Source organism: Xenopus tropicalis, chromosome 3 (assembly GCF_000004195.4).
Source record: "Xenopus tropicalis strain Nigerian chromosome 3, UCB_Xtro_10.0, whole genome shotgun sequence".
Classification (NCBI taxonomy): Eukaryota; Metazoa; Chordata; class Amphibia; order Anura; family Pipidae; genus Xenopus; species Xenopus tropicalis.
In genome coordinates this window covers 150,854,344-150,867,306 of record NC_030679.2, presented here as the reverse complement: position 1 = coordinate 150,867,306, position 12,963 = coordinate 150,854,344, and the positions used below count along the sequence as shown (strand labels likewise).

Genomic DNA, 12,963 nt, shown 5'->3' with positions numbered 1-12,963 from the left:
TGGTACTGGTACAGGGGCCCAACCCTAACTGCCTTACACCCCTAGAGTGGTACTGGTACAGGGGCCCAACCCTAACTGCCTTACACCCCTAGAGTAGTACTGGTACGGGGGCCCAACCCTAACTGCCTTACACCCCTAGAGTAGTACTGGTACGGGGGCCCAACCCTAACTGCCTTACACCCCTAGAGTGGTACTGGTACGGGGGCCCAACCCTAACTGCCTTACACCCCTAGAGTGGTACTGGTACGGGGGCCCAACCCTAACTGCCTTACACCCCTAGAGTGGTACTGGTACGGGGGCCCAACCCTAACTGCCTTACACCCCTAGAGTGGTACTGGTACAGGGGCCCAACCCTAACTGCCTTACACCCCTAGAGTGGTACTGATACAGGGGCCCAACCCTAACTGCCTTACACCCCTAGAGTGGTACTGGTACGGGGGCCCAACCCTAACTGCCTTACACCCCTAGAGTGGTACTGGTACAGGGGCCCAACCCTAACTGCCTTACACCCCTAGAGTGGTACTGGTACAGGGGCCAACCCTAACTGCCTTACACCCCTAGAGTGGTACTGGTATGGGGGCCCAACCCTAACTGCCTTACACCCCTAGAGTGGTACTGGTACAGGGGCCAACCCTAACTGCCTTACACCCCTAGAGTGGTACTGGTACGGGGGCTACACCTGCCTCTATCTAATGCCTCATTCACGGGGCCCTGCTCCCCGACTTCAACTGGGCCCATGCCCTGGGCTCATAGCAACACCCACCCTGTTCCTCAGCTGGAAGCAAAGAGGAAGTGCCGCCCCTTTTCCAGCGCTATACCAAAGTGAGGCAGGAAGTGGTCACCATACCTTCTAACCAATAGCACACATATGTTAATGAACCTACTTAGATACATTCCCTTCTGCCCAGCAACTAAGGGAACTGAACCTGTAGGGATTTAAAGCCATAGAGGCCATTTAACCCTATGAGTCCCTACACTACTAATTATAAAAGGAACATCTGGCATTGACTTATTATTTATAAATAGAGTCACAATAAATTTAAACAAACATTTAACTGTTACATTGGTTCCCTACTGGTGTGCAAGACTATGATTCCCCCTGCTGGTGAGATTCAGTACTGCAGGAAGGTAAGGATTTGTTACATTGGTTCCCTACTGGTGTGCAAGACTATGATTCCCCCTGCTGGTGAGATTCAGTACTGCAGGAAGGTAAGGATTTGTTACATTGGTTCCCTACTGGTGTGCAAGACTATGATTCCCCCTGCTGGTGAGATTCAGTACTGCAGGAAGGTAAGGATTTGTTACATTGGTTCCCTACTGGTGTGCAAGACTATGATTCCCCCCCCTGCTGGTGAGAGTCAGTACTGCAGGAAAGTAAGGATTTGTTACATTGGTTCCCTACTGGTGTGCAAGACTATGATTCCCCCTGCTGGTGAGAGTCAGTACTGCAGGAAAGTAAGGATTTGTTACATTGTTTCCCTACTGGTGTGCAAGACTATGATTCCCCCTGCTGGTGAGAGTCAGTACTGCAGGAAAGTAAGGATTTGTTACATTGGTTCCCTACTGGTGTGCAAGACTATGATTTCCCCTGCTGGTGAGAGTCAGTACTGCAGGAAAGTAAGGATTTGTTACATTGGTTCCTACTGGTGTGTCCGGTTGTTTATTATAGTAAAGCCGGGTGTATGTTTCTCTTTCTCATGTGTATTGGAGCCCCTCGTCCTTATGGAGTGCACACTGTAAATCCTTGGCTGTTTTTCCGAGGGCCTTTAGTTGGGGATTGTATGTGACCCCTATAGGAACTCTATTTATTTCTGGTTTTTGTTTGTAATGTAGAAGTCGACTTCTGGGAATCCCGGTGGCTGTAGGGATGTACTGATCCCCAATTCTTGGCTTGTAGACCCTGTTAATGAAGTCTGCTGTGAGTGTTGTTAGGCGGTGATCCCTTCCAGTAGCATCAGAACATATCTGATTATATGGTAGAGCCCGGCTGTAGATGATGGAGTGTTTGGTGCAGGGTGAAAGCTAATAATACATTAGATATGAGGGTTTATCCATTGGTGTTAGAAATTTGAATTTGATTCTACAGGAGATTGAGGCCAGGGAAGAGATATGCATTGGGGGGGACAGATGTGGAACGGGGATGAATCTGAGTCTGCAGCAGCATTTAGAACAGACTGGAGTTGGGAAAGGCAATGTGTTGGGTGCCTGTAAGGAGTAGGTTACAGTAGTCAAGGCGGGAAATGATGAGAGACTGGATGAGTGTTTTAGTTGTGGCTAAACTGAGGTAAGGGGCGTATTTGGGCAATGTTGCGCAGGTGACATATCTACTCATTATTCATTTATTTTGCCATTCATAGTTACATATATAGTTACATAGGGTTGGATAAAGACCAGAGTCCATCAAGTTTAACCCTTTCAAGCAATCCCAGCACACACAACCTATACTTACCACTTACTTGTAAGGGGGTCACTCATGTACTTTGGGGTAATTGCATTTTTTGGCAGTATTGGGTAAGGTTAAGTTGGGTTAAACAGTTTTAGTTGTAGTTTTAGTGCCTGACCACTAGAGCTAGAGTGAAAGGGAGACACATTAAGGTCTAGAAGGGTGTGGCTAGAGGGTATATAAATGGGAGTAGGACAGGATGGGGCTGTCTGTGGCCAATGGGAAACCTCTGCAGCAGCAATAGGAGGCCCGGAGGCCACTGTAGAGAGATGGAACCGCAAGAAGAAGGAAGACACCAGGTGTGAGCAGGCCTGGATTTGTGGCAAAGCTAGAATAGAGTTAGTTTGTATAGGAACTCATCCTAGGGGCTGTGAGATAGGCAAGGGCAGTTATTATGGGCAGCACAAGCCCCACCCAGGAGAAAGAAGAGGTTAGTACCTCAGGGGGTACCCCGCAAGTAAGTGCCCAAGTGTGTAGGTGAGGGTACATGGAGGGCCCTGATGTGCTTCCGGCTGATGCCCGAGGGGCTATTCGTAGAGACCCAACAGCACCTGCAAGTCAATTTTTAAAAACCTTTTTAAAATGTAATGGGTTCCACCAGCTCCTGGGCGCTGTAAAATAATATAAACATCTCCCCTTTTAGCTTTATATCAGATTCCACCTACTGTTTGGGAATGGTCATGGGCAGCATTAAATCATGACTAAGGAACATAACTTGATAAAGTTACTGTTTCTTTTTTGTATGTAAAACATTATATACAGTATGATAAATGTGTCCCTAAATTTGAAAAATGAAATTATTATTATAAGAAATTATTATTATTTTATATAGTGTTCCAACAAGCCTTGAAGGTTCTGTAATATTATAACACTACTGGTCAAAATAATCATTCTCTCATTTGCTGTAGGGAGTGCAGTAGTTAATGATTGCTGGTTTAGCAGTTTTTCTTACAAAAAGACAAGGGCCCTCAGGATAATCCTGTACGTCTGAAACCCCAATAATGTGACTTAATTAATGAATTTTCCCTCATTATCTCTCTAAACTGCCATGAATGTCCCAGAGAGAGAATTCTCTATTCCCACAAACACTGGCTGTTCCCAATGAATGGAGACGGCAGGCACTTCCTATTCCCTATTTCCCTATTCCATTATTATACTGTTATTATTTGGTACTTTAGTTGGTTCATTTCCCAGCAGCACCTTTACATTAAAAATGTATTGACTAATGTTCAGAAAGTGAGCAGTCTGACGTCCCAAGCTTATGTGAGTTGGAAAAAAGTCAAAATGTCACCAACCACCAAAAAAAGTATTTCTGAAATAGAAAATGACACTTTTAAAATATTACTAACCCTACAGTTGATAACCCACTCAGTATGTGATGCTCTAATTGGCTGGGGTGATTCTAGCATTATATGTATGGTACATTTAAAGTTCGGTTTTTTTTTTTTTTTTTTTTTTTAACTTTGACATTGGCTTTACTCTATGGAGCTTATTATCCCAAGCTCAGTAGGTCCCAGCAGATTTCCCATAGACTTAGTGACTGGGTAAGTAAATAAAAGGGGACAAGTTTAACACTTCCCGGTCAGTAGCCGCTGCCATTCTGATAGGAGCAAATCAGGTTGGTACATTATTGGCAGATCCCATTTCTCTGGGAGATGTTTCATAGGAAGAAATGCCTGGGGCTGGGCTTATAGGAATATCCAATGTTTCTTTTATTGGGATTCCGACATATTCCTGCATCTAATCTGCACGTCCCTTCCATATCCAGCACCCCCTTAGCTATTATAGGGGGGACCCTCGCTATTATATAAATGCGCCCAACTGCAGGGAGGGATCCGTTTCACACACAGTCATTATTCTCTCTAACAGCAGTTTATATATGTAACGGAGTCTTTATGCCGGGAGCCACATATTGTGGGAATAAATAGGGGCGCAGGTTTAGACACCAATCCGTTCTGATTCCGCGCTGAGTAAAATGGGGTGTAGGAGTGGGTGCCACGCTGGGTGCTGTTTGTATACGGGTGCCAGCGCTTTCCCCCCCGCGGGGCACAACAGTACTGGGATTCTGCTTAGGACTCCAAGGAAATATCTTTGTATAGTTTAAACACTTTTATTTGCATTATCGGCACGGAACTAAATGGCAGCGTTTCAGGACCGACCCTTTTATGAAATATACAAAGGAATTTCCTTGTTCAGAATCTCAATAAAATCCTGTTCTGTTCATCAAACAGCTCTAACCTGTTCCCCACATTGTTCCCTCTCCCCCCCAGGCTGCTAATTCCCACTCATTAGTTCCCCCCGCCGGCTACTCACTGCCCCCACTTCCCACCCTTCTCAGGTTCCGCTCACTTTATTATTAGTAACATTTATTTATAAAGCGCCAACATATTCTGCAGCGCTGTACAATAAGTGAATTAACTCCGGGTTTAATTGGGGGTTTCTAACGAGGGCAAATCATTACACACTGGGTTCAGGCACAATGCATGGAACTAAAATATAATATTTATTCAACAGGATAAAGCCAGTGTGTGGGTGCATATATAATTCAGTACATTATATTATTTTTATATAATAACAGGTAACAGTTATGGGCACTGTGGGGTTAAACATGGGTGGGAGGCTGGGGGGGCAGATCTGTATTTAATGGGCTGTGGGTGTATTGTTTCTTCTCCATCTCTGGTCTTTCCTCCCCTCCATCCTGGCTGTTATGCTATTTGCATCTGAATGACAGGGGATGGGGGACGGGGGACGGGGGGGCAGAATGAGAGAACCCAAAATGTCTCCCTTAAGAACATGGGGCAGACACAGGTATCTGTGCAGAAACAGGCAGCAAAGCACAGAGACAGGACGGCAGTTGCAAGGTGCATGGTACACGACCCCCTATTGCAGTAAAAGCTGCCCCCCTGCCTGTGAGAGCAATTGGCACATAGGGTGCAACAGGCACATCAGGGAAACCCCAAGCAGCTCAGCACTATGGCCGGGGGTGGGGGGGGGGTATCAGCATAGAGAAAACACAGAGAGATCAACGTGATTACTAGCAGATTAGATCTGAAAGGGAAATGACATTGCTATTAGAGTGTCAGCTCCATGCCCAGTGCTGTTGTGCTTCTGCCTAGCGTTTTGTGTGTATACACACGTAGTCATAGGTATAAAGAAACAACAGAAACTTTATGTTTATAAAGCATTTTGAAACCTTTGCAATACAAATATTGCTGAATAAATATCCATATTAACATTTTTGAGTTAAAATAGCAAAGAGGAAGAAAAAAAAATGTAAAATTTTTTTATTTTATTTTAATATTATTTTCCTTTTATTTATACCTTAATTTACTACTTTACTTCCCCTTTAGCCATGTCTCCGCTCTATATATGACGGCTTACATCCCATCTCACATTTAATCCTTTAGGTTCACGTGTGTTGAAAATAAATATCCATTTTGCCTCCAATTTCAGGAGTTTTTTCAATGTATTCCCACCCCCTACATTAGGGATTCATTTATCAGTACCGTGAATCCGTACAAGTGACACATTCCCTCCATGGCAAGAGGAAAAAAAGTCGCGCTACTGTTGCTGTGTTATTATTGGCTGCTATTTGGCTGATAGGTTCCCGCATGTGGTTGTTTAAACAACGCGCTGTGCCCCCCACATATTGGATGTTGCAATTCATACAAGTAAACAAGTAAACAGCAGACATAGGAGTGTATTTATCAAATGGTGAACTTTAACTAAAAATCCCATAGGAATGAATAGAATGTGGATGTATTAAGCTCAATACTCACATTCATTAAAGTACAACAGGTCCGATAACAAAAAAATGTGTGTTTTTTCTACAGTTAACAGCTTTTGCGTATATTTTCTGCGATTTTTTTTGTTATTTTGTGCAACTTTTTCCTACTTTGCAACAATTTGTGCGAAAAAACATATGCAGCTGGGGGTGAGCATGTTTGCAAATCAGGTTGGGGCTAACAGTTTGGGGGAGGCATCACTTCTGACAAGTGGCATAAAAATGGCATCAGCGTGTGATTCTTTTGCCCCTTTATGTTGGAACTTGGGGTTACTGCCACATTCAGGGTACCAGCAGCTCCAGGGTTCCGCTTCATGGTTGCACAATGGATACAATTGGGCTCATGTTTTTTCCCATAATTCAGTATTATTAGAACCCGTGGGCACTGGCACCTTAAGCACATTAGAAAGTGACAGGTTCATATATGATATTATAGTTCACGTGACTTACATTAAAAACAGCAAAACTAAATAAATCGGCCCACAAGTCTGCAGTGGCTGAAGGAAGCAATGAAGGGAAAATTTCGAGACAGTGTTGTAAAAATAATGGGGAAATATAATTTTGGGGCCATGGACCCCCCTTGCCCCCAGTTTCAGTGCCTATTTTTGCACATTTTATACACAATTCTGAATTGGCAGCCACATCCCATTGGGTACGCAAAGCAATTACACTATGGAACATCACCATGTAGTAAAACTCATTATTAGCAGTTAGGGCACATTCATAGTGATGTTTCAGGCCCAACATGGCCCTCATTCAGCCTGATATAAGGAAAGCCTTCATGGGCAGTCAGCCACCAAAGGGCCCCCAAAGCTCTCTCTACCAGTCCCTATTTGTCTGTATCCAATTCTTGTAAATAACATGATGATGACATTTAGCTTTTCTGCCCTGTGCTGTTACAATTAAACAGTAATGAAGGTTACAGAGGCCCAAGGCTCTTTATTTGTTCTGATCTGTGTTTGCTTCCAGGTTTATTTGTTAATAATAGAGATCAGTGTGGGAGAAAGCTGCTGGGGAGGCTTCCAACACTGAAGTAGGTAATAACTCAGTACAGACTCTGAAATATATGGAGGATTTGGGAAAGTATTTTTTCAGTATGCTTGCTCCTCTGAGCAATGGTAGGAAAAGTAAGGGTCTGATATAAAAACCAACACATAGGGGCCCATTTATCAATGTACGATTAGAAAAAAAATTGGAATTTTTGCAAATTTTTAGAACTGTGCGTATTTCTGAGAATTTTTCGTACTTTGCGACAATTTGTGCAACAAAATCGTATTTGTCGCAACGAGTACGAAAGTTTCCTTATTCATTCAAGCTTCGGTATCGTGACTATTTTTTGGCCAGGTTGGAACAGAGTGCTATTGAGTTCTATGGAAAGCTTCCCAAAACATGCATTGAAGTTTCAAAGTCAGAAAGGGTTTCGCGCCATTTATGATCGTTGCGATATGAAAATTCCATGACTTTTGGATTGCCAATACGTTTACAATCGTTTCAATAAGAAAATTTCATAATTTTTTTTGCGGGACATTTTCGCGAAATAATCAGAAATTATCGTATTTTGGGATTCAGATTTGTACTTTAATGAACGGGCCCCATAGTCTAAAAATATCCCTTAACTTGTATTATTTTCATATCATAATTATTTCTGATACCATTTGCCAATGGGCACATAGGGAAGCCCTGCTTGGTGCCATTATTCATTTTAACTGGTTCTGTGTCCAATTTAGTTTAATTATAGCTTGTGGTTCATTATACAGAACCATCATTCTGTTGACTGTCATTGGGCCCAGTCCCAGTTGGATCAAAGTTTCTTTTAGAAACAGCCCATCCTACTCTGTTGAAACATTTTTGACATCTGTTGACAGGGCAAGCATGGGGACTCCCTGGTATTTTGCAGCGTTCAGAAGTGGAATTGGCCTATAACTCAAGAATGAAATAGGGTTCTGGGCTGGCTTTATTAGTATTAAAATATGTGCCTTAGAGAATTATCAGAGAGGATTGTGGGTTTTAATCAAATGTTTGAATGAAATCAGTAGATGTCCCTAAGATGTGCAAATGTTGCCACCAATACCAACACAATTCATTCAATATAATTCATAGAATTATACAAATGGTAACAAGGAAATACAATGAGGAAATGCAAAAAGTTGACACATTTCAAAAGTATATAATTCCAAGCAAGGGATTCCCATTAACTACTATTAAGTGGACCTGAGGTTGGCAAATAGTAGGACTGGATTCATTGTTTTTCTCCCTCCCTGGCAATGCAAACGAACAATGGCTCAATGGTCTCTGAGATTTTCCTTTTGGGATTTCAGCATCTCAACAATTTTAAAATTCTATTTTTTTCATTGATCCTTTTGATTCACATACTGACCGTATATGAGAATGCCCTTGTCATAGCATTGGTAACAGTCAGCCGAGGTCTTCAGTCTCCCATGTTCTTCTTTCTCCAACAACTCTCCTTCTCTGATCTCCTGCTGTCTGTAACTATTGTGCCCACCCTGCTCAGTACTGTATTGAATGGAGGAGCTAAAATACCCCTTATTGGCTGTATTGTACAACTTTATTTATTTGGTGTCACTGAAGTTTTACAGAGTTTCCTTCTAACTGTGATGTCCTATGACAGATATCTGGCCATCTGCAATCCCCTGCGTTATTCTTCACTAATGAGCCACAGAGTCTGTGTTAAACTAATTGCCATATCATGGCTGCTTGCCCTTAGTGTTACACCAGTTCTTGTGATTTCTGCAGCTACACAAGAGTTCTGCAACCAAAATACCATCAACCATTTCTTCTGTGATTACTTTCCTCTCCTGGAACTTTCCTGCTCAGACACCTCCTTGGTACGGATATTGGCAATTGCACTAACTGTCCCTGTAGTTCTTTCCCCCTTCATGCTCATCATTGGATCCTATATCTGTATTGCCCATGAAATCCTAAAGATAGTGTCCAGTATTGGGAGACAAAAAGCCTTCTCCACCTGCAGCTCCCACTTGGCCGTGGTCTCCATATTTTATGGGACTCTCATTGGTATTTATGTGGTTCCCACAAGGAACCAGTCACAGACCATTAGCAAACTCCTTTCCCTTTTATACACTGTAGTGACTCCTTGTATCAACCCAATGATTTACAGCTTGAAAAGTGCAGATATGAAAAATGCTCTTAAAATTATTATGAAATAAAAACAAACAATTACCCAATTCAAGCCAGGGTTTCAAGCAATATTATTTTTCAGTATAGTGTGACTAAAACATAATGGCGTTACTAATTATAATGAGCTTGTTGTGCATATACTCATGTTTCACAGTAAGAGCTGCCATACTTTCGCTAGAAGACTATTGATTACCTTCTATGCAGTGCCCATGATCTGATATAACAGGATACCTAGTAAGTTACTGATACTAATATTTCATCCATACTGGGCTAATTCATGTTTGTTAGGAGGTCCCTTTTCACTTTTTATCAAAAATTTCCCATGTATTCTACAAAAATATATAAGCATTTTATTTTGATTATATTTAGTGACTTTTGGATCGCCAATATGATATTATTGTGACTAATACGATTTATTCATAAGCATTTTCGGGATATTTGCGATCTTCAGAAATTTTCATATCCAATCCGAATTTTTCCCATTCGGGATTCAAACTCATGATTTCATGAATCTGCCCCAATGAGTCTGCTGAAACACACACGCACCTTCAGGCTGCATTATTATAGGGGCAGTAGGAATTGTTACAGCAGAAACAGGTTCGCCAGCTTTGATAGTGGAAGTTGGTTGAGACAGATAATGGGAACACAGGGCTCATAGGGCCCCAGAATGTCATCCCTTAGTAGGTGTAACCAAGATTTGGGAGTTAGAACCAGACTGGCATTGGGACAACATGGGACAGTGCAAGGCAACATGTGGAATCTTATCAACAGCAAATACAAAAGCAAGTTCTCCAGGAAACAGCTGTGAGAATTAGTTGGTAGTGGGAAGAACTTCAAGTTTCAAGGTAAAATAACAACACAAAGGGATCAGCAGGAGAAAAGGCTCCAGTTGGTTCAATAAGGGACATCAGCTTCTAACGCAGCAAGAGATTGTGGTACAGTACAAGGCAGGGGCCCACCAGAAACCTTACACCATAGGCCCACTCTCCGGACAAATTTTCCTCCTTTCCCTACCCAACCTCTTTATTCTCCTAGTCTCTTTTATTTACATACTAGCATCTATTCTTCCATATATTTCTCCTCTTTGTTCCCATTCAGAAATAGGGAATGACCATGAAGCAGGCTAAATGCTCAGGAGAAGGAGGGCCCATTGACACCTGGGCCCACCGGGAGTTTCCTGGTATCTTGGTGGGCCAGTCTGACACTGCCAAAAGAAATAATGGAATTCTCAATGAATCAAATAAAAGTGAACACAGGGTTGGCCAGAGCAGGGATGACACTGATGCAGTTGGCCAGTTTGAATATATGTACAATATAGACAAACAATACTTGCTTAGTAGCTGTATGCACAAATCAATATGGGTGAATGCTGGGGATCTCTTTGTATACATTGTTGCACCCCTGACTAATAATGTAGCAGTCACACTGCAACTATGCTCTCTTGCATACAAGTGGCATTCACCAGAGGGATGAAAACATAATTTTGCCCCTTTATAGGTCCCTGGTAAGGCCTCAACCTGAGTATGGGGGGCAGTTACAGTGAGTATGGGGGGCAATTACAGTGAGTAGGGGGGGCAGTTACAGTGAGTATGGGGGGCAGTTACAGTGAGTATGGGGGGCAGTTACAGTGAGTATGGGGGGCAGTTTTGGGCTCCAGTCCTTAAGAAGGATATTAATGAGCTGGAGAGAGTGCAGAGACTGCAACTAAACTGGTAAAGGGGATGGAAGTATGGCACCCAGTAAGGGCAGGGCCTGTGCCCACCAATGCCTGGCACCAGAGTATAATCCCACAGTAGGGGCAGGGCACGGCTAGACACTGGCACAGGGGCTTTTATAATGAAGAGGCATTATCTTTGAGTCACTTTCACATTCAAATACTCAACTTTCATTTTGTCATGTCTATCAGTAACATGGAAATCTTATTCACTGATATTTAGCATTTTCACAAAAACTCTGAATTCTTCAGCACTACTGTGCCAAATGCACAACAAATCATCAATAAAATGTAAATGCAATTTTAAATGTGTTCTCATATCTGCAGAGATGTGGGACTCGTCCCCCCAACCTATAAATAGATTGGTGGGGGAGGGGTGTCAGGAACCATCTGGAATCGAACGTTGGACTTTGTGCTGAACTTTACCTGCACTGATCTCTTGAGCCACTAGGGGCAGTAAGGGGCAGTGCTGGTCTGTCTTACTGAGGTGCCTCAGTTATCTCTCCCTGCTACACTCTTTCCTTTGCCTTGTTTAACACATGTGACAATGATCATGTAATTAAGGGACTTTATAATCCCGCTACTTGCATCAGGTTGTTGCTCGATCATTGAGCTCCCCAGCCTGATCCTGTCATTCTGCTATTGAACCCTTACTGCCTGTTCCTGAGCTCTAGAGTTCTTGCCTAGTTCCTGAGCCCTTGTTCAGTTCCATGCCTGCTTTGTGTATGATCTCCTGGTACTGACCGTGGTCTGTTCCTTTGTCTACAACCTGCCCTGACCCTGGCCTGTTCCTTTGTCTACAACCTGCCCTGACCTTGGCCTGTTCATTTGTCTCCAACCTGCCCTGACCCTGGCCTGTTCATTTGTCTCCAACCTGCCCTGACCTTGGCCTGTTCATTTGTCTCCAACCTGCCCTGACCCTGGCCTGTTCCTTTGTCTACAACCTGCCCTGACCCTGGCCTGTTCCTTTGTCTACAACCTGCCCTGACCTTGGCCTGTTCATTTGTCTCCAACCTGCCCTGACCCTGGCCTGTTCATTTGTCTCCAACCTGCCCTGACCTTGGCCTGTTCATTTGTCTCCAACCTGCCCTGACCTTGGCCTGTTCATTTGTCTACAACCTGCCCTGACCTTGGCCTGTTCCTTTGTCTACAACCTGCCCTGACCCTGGCCTGTTCCTTTGTCTACAACCTGCCCTGACCTTGGCCTGTTCATTTGTCTACAACCTGCCCTGACCTTGGCCTGTTCATTTGTCTCCAACCTGCCCTGACCTTGGCCTGTTCATTTGTCTACAACCTGCCCTGACCTTGGCCTGTTCCTTTGTCTACAACCTGCCCTGACCTTGGCCTGTTCTTTGGACATTTCCTTTGTCTACAACCTACCCTGACCTTGGCCTGTTCTTTGGACATTTCCTTTGTCTCCAACCTGCCCTGACCGTGGCCTGTTCTTTGGACATTTCCTTTGTCTTCAACCTGCCCTGACCTTGGCCTGTTCCTTTGTCTCCAACCTGCCCTGACCTTGGCCTGTTCCTTTGTCTCCAACCTGCCCTGACCTTGGCCAGTTCCTTTGCCTCCAACCTGCCCTGCCCTTGGCCTGTTCCTTCAACCTGCCCTGACCTTGGCCTGTTCCTTTGTCTCCAACCTGCCCTGACCTTGGCCTGTTCCTTTGTCTTCAACCTGCCCTGACCTTGGCCTGTTCCTTTGTCTCCAACCTGCCCTGACCTTGGCCTGTTCCTTTGTCTCCAACCTGCCCTGACCTTGGCCTGTTCCTTTGTCTACAACCTGCCCTGACCTTGGCCTGTTCCTTTGTCTCCAACCTGCCCTGACCTCAGCCTGTTCCTTTGTCTCCAACCTGCCCTGACCTTGGCC

The 12,963-nt window shown here is 43.8% G+C and overlaps 1 protein-coding gene across 1 annotated transcript; it reads left to right on the top strand.

The window, feature by feature from the left end:
* The first annotated feature begins 1,251 nt into the window (after nucleotides 1-1,251).
* Nucleotides 1,252-9,412, top strand: LOC116409656 (olfactory receptor 1468-like). Its single transcript, XM_031898385.1, has 3 exons — nucleotides 1,252-1,290; nucleotides 2,087-2,214; nucleotides 8,740-9,412. The coding sequence occupies exons 1-3, from the start codon at nucleotides 1,252-1,254 to the stop codon at nucleotides 9,410-9,412; spliced, it is 840 nt and encodes a 279-aa protein (XP_031754245.1).
* The last annotated feature ends 3,551 nt before the right edge of the window (nucleotides 9,413-12,963 follow it).